General features: G+C 44.1%; 1 protein-coding gene across 1 annotated transcript in view; it reads left to right on the top strand.

Moving 5' to 3' along the window:
* Positions 1-17486, top strand: part of LOC126248133 (protein N-lysine methyltransferase METTL21D-like) — a 33754-nt gene extending 16268 nt beyond the window's left edge. Inside the window, exon 3 of the mRNA XM_049948828.1 lies at positions 16711-17486. Coding sequence (XP_049804785.1) covers positions 16711-16944 — 234 coding nt within the window. The 3' untranslated portion in view covers positions 16945-17486. The remainder of the gene's footprint in view (positions 1-16710) is intronic.
* Positions 17487-18125: the final 639 nt, after the last annotated feature.

The raw sequence follows: 18125 nt of genomic DNA, 5'->3' as shown, positions 1-18125 counted from the left end.
GCTCCGATCCGTAGAACACCAGTTTTGTTTCTCCTGATAACGACGTCCTCCTGAGTAGTCCCCGCCCGGAGATCCGAATGGGGGACTATTTTACCTCCGGAATATTTTACCCAAGAGGACGCAATCATCATTTAACCATACAGTAAAGCTGCATGCCCTCGGGAAAAATTACAACAATATATTTCATTAATTTCCATATATCATTCTACTTCCTTAAAGGATAATCATTTTCAGGTGAACAGAGGGATTACTTTTATTGAATGAAAGGTCGGGATTCAATTAATTAAATTTTGTACAAATAAAACTTTACATTTCTATAGAGTTGTAACTACAACCCCATTAACTAACACAAATTAAAATGTTAGTATGCCTAATTATGGCTGAAAAATTATCATGTCATATTTCCAATACAGATACAGTTGGTTTTTTAGTTTGAAAACATAAAAATAGCTGTCTTTTAATGACTAAAAATATCAGGACTTTAACGTTAATTATTTCATAATTACAACAGTAATTTTATTCCTACCATGTGGCTGAAGTTTGTGTAATGTACAAATTGTGATGGTACATCAGCTTTTAACCCAACATGTTTCCCTCATTCTGCATATTGGTGAAGCCCAATGTAAACAATGCCAAAACAATAGCTTAAATTAATGCAAATTATTAATTTGCTGCAAAAGAAAATCTTCAGTGTATTCAAATCCAGATAACTAGAGAAGACCAAATCAAAGTAGCATACTGATATTATACATGTGCCTTCTTCAGAAGAGTGGGGATGAGACTGGTAAAAGGATATAGAATCCTAAAAGGTTGTGGTATTACAGGTTGTTCTTCACAAATATTTCTGGATTTACGTCGTCTTTCTCCTAATCACCTAAGCAAAGTGATTTGTCATTGACACTCTGCAACAAGAGAATTCCTTCAGTCTCTTCAACAAGATGGATTTCCAGTCTCGCATAGTAACTAATGTTCAGGAACACAAATTACAGTTATTGGAATATTTTGATAAGATTAAACAAGAAGATTTTGGGGATGATATTACAGTAAGAGAAGTATTTGCTTTAAGAAATTTTCCTCCTAATTCAGACTTTTTGTTCCTTCATAATTTTTTTTTCTACAAGATTATGAAAACTGTTGAAATTTTTTATAACACAGTTTGGATGCAGAATGCAGATACCATGACTAGAGGCAACGCATTACATCATTTTGAGTCAGCTGTTCTGAAATAAGAGAGAACACTGACAGGTACTGAATTCCTGAAGATAAATGTTTTGCTCCTTCAAGAAAACATTCAAAGTATAGCACTGAACCTAATCTGACAGCAGATGCCAAAGAAGTGTATGACACTGTGATCAACGAACTCAAAGGAAGATTCAAAAACTCTCATGTCTTTAGTAGCTTCGAAATTATTGATCCAAAAAAGTTTGCGTCTTTCAATGATCATTTCCCATCCACTTTAGTCGATACTTTGTCATTAAGTTACACTCTCTTTATTTTCCATGATTAAGTGAAAAATAACTGTCAGTCATTTGCCACAATGATATGTTTAAAGGCATTGCTTCAGTTTGTGAGCTGGTCACCTTTCTGGTGGAACGTTGCTTTGAAGAACTATTCACTGAAGTGCACAAAACATTGCAAATTGTACTAACTACACCTCTTTAAACAGTAGAAGCAGAGTACAGTTTCAGCACTTTAAAAAGAATTAAAACCTTCCTCAGGAATCGTATGGGTCAGGAAAGTATGAACACTCCGTCTGTTCCATTCATATGGAGGAAATCGGTGAAATTTCAAACTTTAACAACAGAGTAATTGATTGGTTTCCCAGTCAGAAGAACTGGCCCGCACAGCTACTGTGTAAGTAACCTGCTAGGATAGTAACCTCCATTAGTTAACATGCTAGTTTGGTAAGATACACATGAAACCACTTCTAGTGGAGGTTTTCCCAAGAGCTTTTACCCTTGGCCATACGGCAAAAGCCAGGAGGGGCTCTATATTTGCTCTCTGATGCATTCCCAGTTGAGAAGTTACATGCTTCCTCCCACAGTTATATCATTTTGCTTTTAACACCACACTCGGACTACAGAAACACAACTAGAATAAGAGTGAACATCAGCAAAATGTGAGCTGGTGAACTTCAGATTGAACCCAAACAGCTCCAAATTCTAGAAGTTATTCAATAAAATGTTTCACCACAGCATTGTCCCCAGCTTGTGATCTTGCGGTAGCGTTCTCGCTTCCCGCGCATGGGGTCCCGGGTTCGATTCCCGGCGGGGTCAGGGATTTTTCTCTCTCCCGTTGTGTGTTCATCTTCATTTCATCATCATTGACTCGCAAGTCGCCGAAGTGGCATCAACTAAAAAGGACTTGCAATACGGCGGCCGAACTTCCCCGCAGGGGGCCTCCCGGCCAACAATGCCATACGATCATTTCATTTCATTGTCCCACACACCTAAAAAAAATACATGGAAAAACCAGTGAAGGTTGTGGTCTTTAGAATGTGTTTAAGCAGTATGACATACATGAAGGTTATATAATGAACACTTCAGATCAATTTGGTTATAAAGTTTACTAACTTTTTATCTGGTCCCCACTAACAATAGGGGAGAGAGTGTGGCAGATATGATACGCAAGTTGGGATGGAAGTCATTAAAGCAAAGACATTTTTCGTTGCGTTGAGATCTATTTATGAAATTGCAGTCACCAACTTTCTCTTCCGAATGCAATGTGGTTGAGCTTTTCAAGGCCAGGGTGATCAGAGGAGTGTTGGTCAGAGCGCTGGTTTGACAGGTATGCTGGTGTAAGATGAGGAGATAGCACGGGAGATCTGTTTATGGATGTCAATAAAGCTGTGGTAAGGTTATAGGTATATTTTGACAATGCCTGCTTTCTACTGCAGGTGCGGCGTTCTTGGTGGGGGAGGGGGGGGGGGGCTCTGAGGCAGAGATTTTTTGACATGGAATGGGTGACAGCTTTTGAAGTGGAGATAATGTTGGTGGTTTCTGCTCTTGATATGAATAGATGTAATAATGGAACGATCTGAGAGGTGGAGATCGACATCAACGGCCCATTCAGCTGAAGGACCGAGTGAAGCAATGTCGAGGTTATAGGAGAAAGAGTGTAGATTGTGCAATGAGTCCAGTTTATGAAAATGTCATCAGTGAATAAGGAGACGACATGGGGTTTTAGGTGTTGACCAGATAGGGAAGATTTCTCCTGATGGTCCATAAATAAGTTGGTGTAGGATGGTGCCATGAGAGTATCCATTGCAGTACCAATGATTTGTACAAAGATTTGGCCTCCAAGAAGTGTATTGGCAGCAGGACAGAAACAGTGGAAAGGTTGTGAATGACGTGAACAGTGTCTTGAATGTAGGATGGGAGCTTACAGACAATAGTGTGGGAGCACTGTAACTAGCCACAATGGGACAACCAGTAAGGAGACCATTGAAGTTGGAGATTCGTCACTTCTAACATGACTTCACCTTCCTTTCCCAATCCTCTCTCTGGTGAGTCAAACACCACTCCTGTGAACAAACAGTTCTCTCTAACCTGGCAACCAATCCAGACATTATCATCCTTTCTATGGGCAAAGTTTGCACCACTGCGATTCTGATTGTTTGGTTGAGGGTCTCCACCAACTTCCTGGCTTCCATACATACAAACCTTACAATCATCAGAGAAGTCCAACATTGCCTCCAGGAGCACCTCAAGATCTTACGTTAATCACAAAATCTGACCCCCCCTGCGGGTCCGGGGATTAGAATAGGCCCGAGGTATTCCTGCCTGTCGTAAGAGGCGACTAAAAGGAGTCCATCCCCCTCACGGGGGTAGTTAGCGCCTGCGTCCGGAGACGGACGGTTTCACGACCTATAATCGTGGTCTTTTTGGTTTTTCCTTCTCGTTTCTTCCTTCCTTTTGTTGGTTCCTTTCTTTGCTCTTCTCCACTTCACTGTCTTCCTTACTTTTTCCCTTGACTTCTCCTTGCCTTCTCCTTGCCTTCTTCTCCTTGACTTCTCCTTGCCTCCTTATCCTTGCTTTCTCATTGCCTTCTTCTCCTTGCCTTCTCTGGTCTCCGCCTCGGCGTTTGAGACAGTCTGTCCTCTTTCTCCCTCTCTCTTCTTTTTCCTCTCCTTCCTTCCTCCCTGTGCGTGTCTGAAGGCCGACCCACGCGTTCGCACGCGTAGCCGGTGACGGGGTAACGCGTAAGTCCCCGCCCTGGGTAGACATGTAAGGCACGCGCGTACCCCCTGGTAAAGGCCAGGCCCGGGGAGGGGTGATTGCCTGAGCTGATACCTTCTGACCATGCCGATTGGTCCCTCCGTCTGTTTCTCGGGAGGTGTGACCTGAGGTGTAAACATTCACCTAAGGCGGGAGTGCCCTCTGAGAGGGTCCCCACAAGGAAGGAGCGCGCCATCGGAGACGCTGGCAATCATGGGGGATTCCTCCGCAATGGATTCTACTCCATCGCTTTCGACTTCGACCCACAAACGGAAACGTGACCAGCCAACAGTGACAAAAATACTACCGCCTGCCCCACAGTTCCTCGTAGTTTCTCGATCTGAGGACGGAAAGGATTTTTCCTCTGTCAACCCTTTCGTTATCCAGAAGGGCGTAGATGCCATAGCCGGATCTGTCAAATCTTGTACCAGGTTGCGTAACGGTACCTTATTACTAGAAACTGAGAGCGCCTTTCAGGCACAAAAACTGCTTCGGGCCACACTCCTGTACACATTCCCTGTCCGGGTGGAGGCTCACCGAACTTTAAATTCGTCTCGTGGTGTGGTCTACACTAGATCCCTCGACGGTTTGACTGACGAGGAGATTCAATCTTTCCTCGCTGAGCAGGGCGTGACGGCTGTCCATCGGGTCATGAAAAAGGTCAACAATGACCTTGTACCGACCCGGACACTTTTCTTAACCTTCGATAGTGTTAAGCTGCCATCGCGCATCAAGGCGGGCTACGAGGTTATTTCTGTTCGCCCCTATGTCCCGACACCTACGCGCTGCTACCAGTGTCAGCGTTTCAATCACACTCGACAGTCTTGTTCCAATGCGGCTAAATGTGTCACTTGTGGCAGGGATGCCCATGAGGGTGACTGTCCACCTCCGTCTCCTCGTTGTGTGAACTGTCAGGGTGACCATGCCGCATCCTCCCGCGACTGTCCTGTCTATAAGGAAGAACGCTGTATCCAGGAAATTCGAGTCAAAGAGAAAGTGTCCACCTCGGCTGCTCGCAAGCTATTGGCTAGTAGGAAGCCCACGCTGCTCCCAGCGGGGAAATACAGCACTGTCCTCGCCTCTCCTCGGACTACCCGGGAGGTAGCAACCCAGACATGCGATCTGACCTTCAGCACCACGGTCGTCCGTTCGGCCAGTGCTAAGATCGCGCGGTCGACGTCTCCTCTTCGTCCCATCACCCCACAGACACCAGCCCCTTCATCAGCTTCTGCTAAGACGAAGACCCAGAAGTCAGATGCACGGGCCTTCAAGAAGGAACCGTCCCGTGCAGACTTCCTACGTACCTCGACCTCCCAGCCTTCGTCCGGTACTTCCACCAAACGACCATCCAAGAAGGCTAATAGGAAGCACAGTTCTCCTTCTCCGCCACGGCGCATTTCTTCTCCTGCGCCACCCAGCGGTTGCCGCCCCAGGCCGTCATCCCTTTCGCCTGGCCGCACCGCTGGTAGCCGAACATCTGGCCGTTCACCGGCGGAGGAAGCTCCCCCTCCCGGCCATCTTCCCAAGATGGCCGATGAACCTATAGAACCAATGGACGATGACTGTCCGCCTACTGATAGCGGCGGCAGTGCTCGCTCGAAGCCAGGCCCTCAGCGGCCTTCGAGGTGACCCCTTCTCTCATCTTCCTTTTCTTCCGATGGCACTTATTAACTGGAATATTCGCAGCGTTCGCTCCAACCGAGAGGACTTGAAGTTGCTGCTCCGCTCGCATCGTCCGCTCGTCGTAGCCCTCCAGGAAACGAAGCTACGCCCATGCGATCAAATTGCCTTGGCACACTACACCTCTGTGCGTTTTGACCTACCCCCTGTGGTAGGTATCCCAGCTCATGGAGGGGTTATGTTGCTGGTCCGGGATGATATTTACTACGATCCCATCACATTGCACACCGGCCTGCAGGCAGTTGCCATCCGCATTACTCTCCCCACTTTTACGTTTTCCTTTTGTACCGTTTACGCTCCATCGTCATCTGCCGTTACCAGGGCAGACATGACGCAACTTATTGCTCAGCTACCTGCACCATTTTTGTTAACTGGAGACTTCAATGCCCACCATCCTCTTTGGGGCTCTCCAGCATCCTGCCCGAGGGGCTCCTTGTTAGCAGACCTTTTCAACCAGCTCAATCTTGTCTGCCTCAATACTGGCGCCCCTACTTTTCTTTCGGACACATCTCATACCTATTCCCATTTAGACCTCTCTATATGTACTCCCCAACTTGCACGCCGGTTTGAGTGGTATGCCCTTGCTGATACATATTCGAGCGACCACTTCCCGTGTATTATCCATCTCCTGCAGCATACTCCCTCTCCGTGCTCCTCTCGTTGGACCATCTCCAAGGCAGACTGGGGGCTCTTCTCTTCCAGGGCGACCTTTCAGGATCAAACCTTCACAAGCTGCGATCGTCAGGTCGCACACCTCACGGAAGTCATTCTCGCTGCTGCTGAATATTCCATCCCTCACCCTACCTCTTCTCCACGTTGCGTACCGGTCCCCTGGTGGACCGCAGCATGTAGGGACGCTATACGTGCTCGTCGACGTGCTTTACGCACCTTTCAACGCCACCCTACAGTGGCGAATTGTATTAATTATAAACGATTACGTGCTCAGTGTCGTCGTATTATTAAAGAAAGCAAGAAAGCCAGCTGGGCTGCTTTCACCAGCACCTTCAACAGTTCTACTCCTTCTTCTGTTGTCTGGGGTAGCCTGCGCCGGCTATCTGGCACTAAGGTCCACTCCCCAATTTCTGGCTTGAAGGTCGCGAATGAAGTCCTTGTGGCCCCTGAGGCTGTCTCCAATGCCTTCGGCCGCTTTTTCGCCGAGGTTTCGAGCTCCGCTCATTACCACCCTGCCTTCCTCCCCCGCAAACAGGCCGAGGAGGCTAGGCCACGTGACTTCCGCTCCTCGAATTGTGAAAGTTATAATGCCCCATTCACCATGCGGGAACTCGAAACCGCACTTGGCCGATCACGGTCCTCCGCTCCAGGGCCTGATTCTATTCATATTCAGATGCTGAAGAACCTTTCTCCTGCGGGTAAAGGTTTTCTTCTTCGTACATACAATCGCATCTGGATTGAGGGACATGTTCCCGCATGCTGGCGCGAGTCTATTGTTGTCCCGATTCCTAAGCCGGGGAAGGACAAGCACTTGCCTTCCAGTTATCGACCTATCTCGCTTACCAGCTGTGTCTGTAAAGTGATGGAGCGAATGGTTAACTCTCGATTGGTTTGGCTGCTCGAGTCTCGACGCCTACTTACCAATGTACAATGTGGATTTCGAAGGCGCCGCTCTGCTGTCGACCATCTGGTTACCTTGTCGACCTTCATCATGAATAACTTCTTGCGGAAGCGCCCGACCGCGGCTGTGTTCTTTGATTTGGAGAAGGCTTACGACACCTGTTGGAGGGCGGGCATTCTCCGCACCATGCATACGTGGGGCTTTCGCGGTCGCCTCCCTCTTTTTATTCGTTCCTTTTTAATGGATCGACAGTTTCGGGTACGTGTGGGTTCTGTCCTGTCCGACACCTTTCGCCAGGAGAATGGGGTGCCACAGGGCTCAGTTTTGAGCGTCGCTCTCTTCGCCATCGCGATCAATCCAATAATGGATTGCCTCCCAGCTGATGTATCAGGCTCCCTTTTCGTGGATGATTTTACCATCTATTGCAGCGCGCAGTGTCCACGTGTCTTGGAGCGCTGTCTTCAGCGTTCTCTTGACCGTCTTTACTCCTGGAGTGTCGCCAATGGCTTCCGTTTTTCTGCCGAGAAGACGGTCTGTATTAACTTCTGGCGCTACAAAGAGTTTCTCCCACCGTCCTTACGACTCGGTCCCGTTGCTCTCCCACTCGTGGAGACAATCAAATTTTTAGGCCTTACCTTTGACAGGAAACTTAGCTGGTCTCCACATGTGTCATATTTGGCCGCCCGTTGTACCCGTTCTTTAAATGTCCTCCATGTTCTCAGTGGTATGTCGTGGGGAGCGGATCGAACCGTCCTACTTCGTCTATATCGGTCGATCGTCCGCTCCAAGCTGGATTATGGGAGCTTCGTATACTCCTCTGCACGGCCATCCATCTTACGCCGCCTCAACTCCATACAACATCGGGGTTTACGACTTGCGATCGGAGCATTTTATACCAGTCCCGTAGAGAGTCTTCATGCTGACGCTGGCGAATTGCCACTCACCTACCGGCGCGATATACTGCTTTGTCGGTATGCCTGTCGGCTACTGTCAATGCCCGACCATCCTTCTTATCGTTCCTTTTTTGACGACTCTCTTGACCTTCAATACGGGTTGTATGTCTCTGCCTTGCTACCCCCTGGAGTTCGCTTTCGTCGCCTCCTTCAACACCTTCATTTTTCACTCCCTGCAACCTTTCGAGTGGGCGAGAGCCACACGCCACCTTGGCTCCAGGCTCAGGTCCGCGTTCACCTCGACCTCAGCTCGCTCCCAAAAGAGGTCACCCCCGGTTCGGTCTACCACTCCCGTTTTTTGGAACTTCGTTCGAAGTTCAACAACATGACTTTCATTTATACAGATGGCTCTAAGACCAATGACGGGGTCGGGTGTTCCTTTATTGTCAGGGCACAAAGTTTCCAATACCGGCTCCATGGCCATTGTTCGGTCTTCACAGCTGAGCTCTTTGCCCTCTACCAGGCTGTTCTGTACATCTGCCGCCACCGACATTCTGCTTATGTCATCTGCTCAGATTCCCTGAGCGCCATCCAGAGCCTTAGTGATCCGTACCCGGTTCACCCTTTCGTACACCGGATCCAACGCTCTCTTCAGCAGCTGGTGGACGTCGGTACGCCGGTTAGCTTTATGTGGGTTCCTGGCCATGTCGGTATCCCTGGGAACGAAGCTGCAGATGCCGCGGCCAAGGCTGCGGTCCTCCAGCCTCGGACAGCTTCTTGTTGTGTCCCTTCGTCCGATTTTAGCAGGGTCATTTGTCGGCGCGTTGTGTCGCTGTGGCATGCCGATTGGGCTGCACTTACCGACAACAAGCTTCGGGCCTTAAAACCTCTTCCCGTGGCTTGGACGTCCTCCTCACGCCCTTCTCGGCGGGAGGAGGTCGTTTTAGCAAGGTTAAGAATTGGACACTGCCGGTTCAGCCATCGCCATCTGCTGACGGCTGCGCCGGCGCCGTTCTGCCCATGTGGGCACTTGCTGACAGTTCGTCACATTTTAATGTCCTGTCCCGATCTTAAAACACTGCGCCTCGATCTTAACCTGCCTACTACTTTAGATGCCATTTTAGCGGATGACCCACGAGCAGCTGCTCGTGTTCTTTGTTTTATCAATTTGACAAACCTCGCTAAGGACATTTGATGATGTTTTTTAATCCTATGCCTGTCAGTCTCTTTTATTGTGTTTTCCCTTTTAGTTGTTGTTGTCAACTTGTGCCTCGCGGTGCATTCTTAGAGTAGTCAGGGCGCTAATGACCATTGAAGTTGTGCGCCCGAAAACCACAAAAAAAAAAAAAAAAAAAAAAAAAAAAAAAAAAAAAAAAAAAAAATCTGACACCTGAAACCATGTCCCTCCACACACCAGCAAACCCTGCACACCTACCATTTACCTACTCCCCAAACTCCTCACACTCAACCCCCACAGGTCTTCCTACTGGCTGTCCTTCCTTTGAAACTCTCAAACACATCTTTCACCATTGAATCAACTACTCTCATTGTGCCCTGAGACGAGGGATATCTTAACACATTTTACCCAAAGTAGTGTTCTGCTGCCCATCCAACCTACAGAATATCCTTGTCCACCCATATTTCAATATGAATATGTTTACTTTTTACTAGAAAAAGATGCAGTACTCAAAAGCTAGTAAAAACTGATTTCAGTTATCTCTCTATATGACAGACACCAGTCTGCTATATTGAGTGGTTGCCTTTCCCTTGTTTTACACACTGTTCCACCCTTGAATTTCCATTATTTGTAAACTGATTGTTGGGTGGTACTCTCAACTCTATCTGCTTTCTTTGTTATTGTAATGATTAGATTTTCTTGAAATCTGAGAATATTTCACTTGTCTTATTTTTGCATACCAGCAGAAGCCAGTTTGTTGTGGTTGGTTCTACCAAAGATCTTAATAATTCTGAGAGATCATCTATAGCAGGTATTGTGTTTTGACCTAGGCCTTTCGGTGTTTTGTCAAATTCCTCGTTCACTATCACGTTTCTCATCTCATCTTCATTCCCCACTCCTTCCACCTGTCCCTTCTTTACTGAGTACTAGCTGACCATCCAAACTCTTAATGTTCAAACAGCTGCTTTTTTTTCCTCAAAAGATTTCTTAATGTTCTTATATGCAACATCTACCTTTCCTATAGTCATGTACCCATCTACTGTTTTGCTTTTCTCCTCTAGCCATTCTTACTTTGCCATTTTGCACCTTTTGTCTGTTTTAGTTTTTAGAGGTCTGTTTTTCCTTTTTCTTGCTTTGTTTTATATTTTGTTTCACCAGTTACATTTAATATGTTGTGTGTTATCCAGTGACAGACTGATGTGTAGTGTAGCCGGAGGTCTGCATTAGATACAAAGGTGACAGTTCCGTTGAGAGTTAGAGCCAATGGATGTGAATGTGAAGTAAAGGTTGTGGTAATGCATTGATCTGTAGTGTAGCCTCATGTCTACTTTTGCACCATATTTAACTCACTTTTTGGTAGAAATAAAATTGCAGTGTAAATTATGTATGAGTGTTTTGGTGCATATTATATATAAATATAGTACATAATCTACAAAAAATGAAACAGAGGTCCACTATACAATTTTTACCAGAATTCCTATTGAGCATTATGTTTTTACCTAGTTGTTGCTCTGCTCCCTTCATTATTTCATCTTTCAAAGCTATCCATTCATCTTTTGTTGTCTTATCGTCCCGTGGAATATCACATTATCATAGGCACCTCCAGTGCCGGGTGGGAGGATCTGCATGCCTCAGTGACGCAGAGGACTTTGGTGGTAGCGTAGCTACTGGCTGGGTTACACAATCTGGACATGCCTCAGTGAAAGGGGCTGACAATGAGTATAACACAAAAACACACACACACACACACACACACACACACACACACACACACACACACACAAAACTCAGCCTCAAGATTTGCTATGATGTGATAGGGTGAATGGCTATTCAGGTAAAACATTCTGTAGTGGGCAACATCTGAGGCACTTGTCACTCCCAGTTGTATAAAGCTTGCTCAGACATGCAGGACTCTGCGTGGGTTGATATTTGTTTCTCTACTGGCCTGGGGGATGCTTGTGGAGTGACTAAAGTTCACATCTATGCCATACAGGACGGACGTATGGTGGTGTCTTATTTCCAGTTTAATTGGTCTGTTTTATGATCTGTGAAAAGGATTATAGGATTCAAAACTTGTTTGTGAAGTAAAGTGCCGAGATCTTTGCTTACAAAAATCAGATCAAGGTTGTAACACTTTCTCCATTGTCCGCTATTAAAGGATGGTAGTTGCTTGGGGTCATGGGTGAAAAACATATGGTTATCCTCTGCCCATTGCTCAAGTAAGTTGCCATGTTCTTTAGCTTCACTATAGCCTCACTGTGCACTGTGCCAATTAAGGTCCCCTAAAATGACCCTGTGCTTATTATTTTCTGTGTTTGACACACAGAAGGAATATTTGTGCTAAAAGGATTGTGTGGGGGTTTGTGTACAGAGATTATTTCGGTCTTATCTATTTCCCCAACTATTGGTTCAGTGTTAACTGATGAAAGGTACGACTTCCTGATAGTTTCAGACCTTCTCTTATAAAAAAGGCACTTCCTCACTTCTCATGTAATCTCTCATTTACCAGCCACATATGTACTACATTAATTTATAGGGACCCCTATGGGTCTCTTGTAGATAAAGGATGTTGCAACTCTTAGTTCTGCAGATTTCTATGATTAAATCTTGTTTGGTGACTGGAATTGCTCCTTCAGTGTTGAGCGAAATAAATATTGTGGGCTGTAAAAAGAGCTAATTTGCTTTTATGGTATGTAGATCCAATGTAGCTCGCATGACGTCATGATTGGCGGAATGATACCAGACTCAGATCAGACTCGATGGGAATCATGATTGGGAACACTTCTACTATGACCCCCTACACTTTTCATAATTGGTGGAGACTTATTGCTTTTTGGGGCTGGTCCTTGATGCCCAGCTGATGTGGCTTCCCATCTTTGCCAACTTAAGCAAAGGTGATGGCTACACCTTAATACATTTCAGTGCCTCAGTAACACTAGCTGGGGTGCAGACCTCACTATCGTTCTGCAGCTTTCCAAAACCCTGATCCTGTCATGTCTTGATCGTGGGAACCTGGTCTGTGGTTTGGCACTGCCCTCAGCATCACAGTCACTGGACCAGATACATCACTGTGCGATCCGACTTTGAACAGGAGAATTTTGAACTAGCCCTGCGAGCATCCTGCTTGTGGAGGGTAGGGTCCCTCCACTTAGGATAAATTGCCAACAACGGCTACTCAATTATGCTATACATGTTCTCAACTCCCCTTAGCATCCAAACCACTATCTCCTTTTTCCTTGTAGGGAGGTTCACCTCCCTCAACAGAGATCCAGAACAGGAGTCTCAATTTCAGTTTGATAACAGTGTCTGTGCTCTGAACTCCTACACTGACCTCAGATCTGTCTCGATTTATCCTTTGGACCGAAAGATTTGAGGACAGCCAGGTACAGGTGGCAAAACACCATGGGGTCAGTTGACTCCAGGGTGTTTGCCACCTGTACCTGGCTGTCCTTGAGGCATTTCCAGGTTTGTCAGAGGATACACTGATGCCTCAAAGTACAATGGACGAAACGGTATTGCATACGCACTTGCAAGGTGCAGTGAACTACGCTCCTGGCTGCATGGGTGCAGTGTCTTCACTGGTGAGTGGTAGCCCTCTAACAATCTCTTAGCCATGCTCATTCTTGCACTGACAATATGCTTCTAATCTGAAGTGACTCCCTGAGCAGCCTTCAGGCTATAGACCAGTGCTACCCTCATCACCCATTAGTCATGACTATCCGGGATCTTCTGACCTCCTCAACCTGGATGGCTGGTCATCATTTCTCTGACCCCTGGAAGTTTTGGGATTCCAGGAAGTGAACATGCTGACAACTTGGCAAAGTTGGCTATCAGGATGGCGATTTTGGAAAGGAGGAGCCCAGAACTGAATCTTCAGTTGGCTTTACATCACCAGTTGTTGGATTTCCGAAACTCAGAATGGTTTGCTCTGGACTCTCCAAACAAACAGAGGACAATAAAGGAGATGACGACCATATGTGACAGTCTTCCCTTCGCACTTCTCACAGGGAATCCACTATCCTTTGTTGGCCACGCATTGGCCACACTTGGCTGACCCACAGCCACATTCTCTGACTTGAGGACTCACCTTACTGCCGATGTAGTGCCCACCTGACAGTGGCCCAAATTTGGGTGCTTTGTGGGAATATCTTATACTTCCCGACCCACTACCTCTGGTGCTAGCGGATGACGCCAGAGTGAAAGATCTGGTTTTATACAATATTGCAGTGCTGGTGTTATCCCGATAACAAAGCACTGTGGCGACCACAGCCATTACTAAATACATCAGATGAATTCGCAATTGTGAACAATGACTACTGTCAGCTGTAGAATGGAGTGACAACAATGAAAATTTCTGGCTGACCAGGACAGTCACCTTTCCATTTGGCTATCCACGCATGACTCTGTCAGATCCATGGTTTACGACATATGGAAGCTTGGGTCTGACGGTGAGTCATCCACAGATAGCCAAATGGTAAGGCAACCGCTTGCGATAAGTGGGAAATCCGGGTTCGTGTTCTGGTCCGGCATGAATTTTCATTGTCGTCATTCCATTCTACAGCTGATGGTACTCATTGTTTGTAACTACGAATTCATGTGATGTGGTTTTATGTTTCACCCCTTAAGGTGGTTTCTACTCATCTCTGTGAGGTGGGGCACTTTGGCCTTATTGACTGCCTGAGGTGTTGGAGCAGTAACCCTTGCCTGCTCTAGCCCAGTGGTCTGATGATGGCAGCCCTTGCTCGCAGTCTGGCCTGGCCCCTTCCCTACCCACCTCTTTACTCTCCTTGTTCTTTTATGTTTGCCATTTTTAATGTTTTATCTTTTCTAAACTTTTATCATCTTGCCTGTGTTGCTTGTTTCTTTGGGGTAATGTACAGTAAGGTTGTGTTGGTGGGAACAGAGGGTCCTCACACACCTCCAACTAATTCTGGACAGAGTGGCCCACACACCTTATGCCCTCTAACTTCCCTCGTACTTCTCCGTGATTTTGTCTCTGTATTATTCTATCTTGCTTACAATCGGGTTTCTCAGGATTTGCTTTTTGTATCCTTCTGAGGGTTATTCTTGGTTCGATACATATAAGATGAAGGGACAGATGACCTCACAGTTTGGTCCCTGTAACGACAACCAACCAACGTGTCATAACTACTCACTTGATTAATGGATCTGACATTCCATTTGTTCTTTGTGACGACAATATTCTCTTGAGTAATTCCCAGCCAGAGAACATTTGGAATATTTTGGCAGGATAATACCATTGTGATTGAACCATTCAAGAGAACTCCATTTTTTGGGGAAATATAACAGTTGTGGTTTCCACATTCTTTCTGCTGTGCTGCAGTACCAACACAGGAGGAGACCATGTTGAGTAACATTTAAAGATCAGAGCAGTCAACCATTCAAACAATTGCATTTCCATCTACTGAAAAGGCTTCTGCTCCTCTTCAGGAACCATTTGTTATGTCACATTTCTGTAGGCAACAAAAACTTACAAATTCATTACTCACTATTGCACCTACTAGCCAACTGTTGTCTGGAAAGAATCTACTGACTCAGTCATAAGAGTTAAAAACATCTTTAACTTATGACCACATGCACCTTCCCCTGCTATCACCAAACAGCTACAGCAATGCCACTAAGTGGATCTGCTCGTATTCTGAATTTGTTCATTTGAAGACACAGGTCTTGATATGTTTGGTTGTCTGCATGAATAGTCAGTGTAATAGTCATAAATGAGCTTTGTCCTCAACTATGTAAACAAATGCTTTCTAAAGAGATATAATGCTCTCAAAGTGTGTGATACAAATCTGATTATTGCCTTTAACCCTTGTAATATGGGGGGGGGGGGGGCATACTTTATGCACATCTTTTGAAAATAGTGTAATCTAGTCAGTTAATTTACATTTTAAAATTCTGAAAAAATATTTATTGTTTAATGAGCCCTTTTAGCTAATTCCTTGTATGTTTCAATTTTTTCATTTAAAGTTAATCCAAATGTGTAAGTCTCAGTAGTAGATGTCACTTACCCTATGAATGACATATTCAGTATTTCCAGATTCAGTGCCTTACATACATATTAGTATCTCTTTTGTAAAGTATGTTGAGAGTAGAAATTAACAACATTGAACGAATTTTGCATTTAATTTTTTTGTGATGGTCATAAAGGCAGTTGTACACATTATTGAAAGTGCATTGAAATTGCCGAGAATATGCTAAAAGTTATTTTCAGATTCTGGACACTACTTGCACATCAGCACCTCTTTAAAATATACATTGATAATAGGATTCAACAACAATTAACAGTTAAAGTAATACTCTCCCCGTCCCTCCCCCCAGTAATGTGTATTATGGAATCATGCCTTGGTATTGCTAGGGTGAATTCTATCATAAATTATAATAATTTTTGAATATGTCGTGTTACTGTAAATGATACTGGGTTACTTTAGAAATTCCCTTTAACTACTGAATAATATTAAAAGGCAAATAATGCAATATATTCAGAAAGTATTATGATTTAGAGTATGAACTTGCTGAGGTTCTCATTATTGCGGAAATTTCAATATTGTAAAGGTATTTTGATTTCAACCCTTCTTTTTAGCCAATGATGTAAATATTACAAGAAATAGAAAATTTATTTGCCTTCAGAGATTTAAAGCTACTCTTGACCTAAAAGAAATCCCATGCAAACCCAATAGGCTTCTTACTGGCTGGTTCCACAAAAAGGTAAGAATTGATTACAGGAACAGTTTTACTGCATCATCGACCTTTTAGACTTGTGACTAAGAATACAAATAAAGCATAACTGTTGAGATAAGAACCTTACTGTCAAATGTATTTTTAAGATAATGTAAATAATAGCTAACATTTCATATGAAAACCGAGAAATTGTGCTTTTGGAAATGCAACAAGCTTACTACATTGGTAGTAATTGTGTCTCCAGATACATTATGTAATATAGAAATCTCAAGCATTTTGATGCATATTTTGAACATTATATACTGCTCACAAATTATCAAAAACACTATGGAAGCTATATTGTAACTGTTATCAGTTGTGTTATTAACATTCCCGTAAAACTCATTCACAGATACATGTCTTTCTAACAGAAATCGTGTATTTTTGGTTGAATAAATGGAAACGGATTAACAGTACACTTTTGTTTTTCAGTCGGTAGAACCACTATTTGAAACGATCAATGCACTAGCAGGACATGAAACTGAAATTATTATTTGCCAGGAGTTAAGAAGTTCTGAGCTTCAGATTCAGCTGTGGAAGAAATTTATGCAGTTACTAGAAGAAAAGTTTCAGATGGTGCATATCAAAGAGTCAGAACAGCATCCAGAGTTTCACAGTTTCGATATATGTATTCTCAGAGGAAAGAGAAAATCTGTCTCACAATAGGTACTGAGAACATATTTCAAATAGAAATACCTCTGTCTTTCAATGTAAATGTCTCACAATGTAATTTGGATTGTAGGAATATAATAAGTCTTGCTACGGTCAACGTCATTGTATCAGGTGACTTGTTTAATGTATTTGTGGTGTTCTCTTTCAATAAAAAACCCCCACTCTGTAGTTTTGAAGAAACAAAAATTCCTCATACCACAACTGGTGGCATTAATTAATATTTGGTGACATTGTCTTTAAGTTCATTGTGCTATGCACTTATATTCATTGTTGTCATTAACTCAGTCAAAATGTTGTGTAATACTGTAGGGTGGGGGATATAAGCATATGCTATTAGGAAACTATGTAGTCTGTCAGATTGTATTTTAGATCAGTATTAATCAAGGATTATTGCTAAATTGCAATACAAGTGGACATTTGTTATAACTGCTTATTTCAGATGATGATACAGTGTAGCTTAATGGCAGTAAATACTACCATAACCATGCTTGTCTTGAGGATTTTTGGAAAGAGTACACTAGCATGAATGAAGGACACACTGGAATAAAGAAATCAACTATCCATCCCTGATATTAAGACCACTATGTCACAGCCTACAAAACCATATAACCTTACAGTCGTCCATTTTAAAGATTCTTACCTATGTTTGAAGTAGTAGAATTATCCACATTTGTACTCGATTATGTGACTGATTTTGGAATTGCAAACCATTTTCAGATGTTGACTGTTGCATCAGGAAACATCCATATTCCTTACAATCTCATTTATGTTTAAAATTAAGATGATCTATAGCATAGGATTGTGTGTGTGTGTGTGTGTGTGTGTGTGTGTGTGTGTGTGTGTGTGTGTGTGTGTGTGTGTCTTTCCAACGGGAGATGAAGGTCTTGTTGACCAAAAGCTCACTTTCTGACAGTCCTTTTGTTGTGCGTATCTGTCTCAGCATCTTCGCTCTATGGTGAGTAGCAACTGTCCTTTTCATATTATTGTTAAATGCGCTTTAAGCTTTTTATTTATTTTGGGTGAAACAGTATTGCAGCCTGGCCTTATCCAATGTTTACAGTGCTTGGTGAATTTAGTTAGTGTACAAGCTCATATAATTATGACTTACAGCATTTACATAACATAGAAGGTGTTACATCCGGCACTTCCAGAAAAATATCGCAGACCATTTTATT

The sequence above is a fragment of the Schistocerca nitens genome, chromosome 1, assembly GCF_023898315.1.
Source record: "Schistocerca nitens isolate TAMUIC-IGC-003100 chromosome 1, iqSchNite1.1, whole genome shotgun sequence".
NCBI classification, from domain to species: domain Eukaryota; kingdom Metazoa; phylum Arthropoda; class Insecta; order Orthoptera; family Acrididae; genus Schistocerca; species Schistocerca nitens.
Note: the sequence above shows the minus strand (reverse complement) of the source record. Positions and strands in the feature narration are given on the sequence as shown.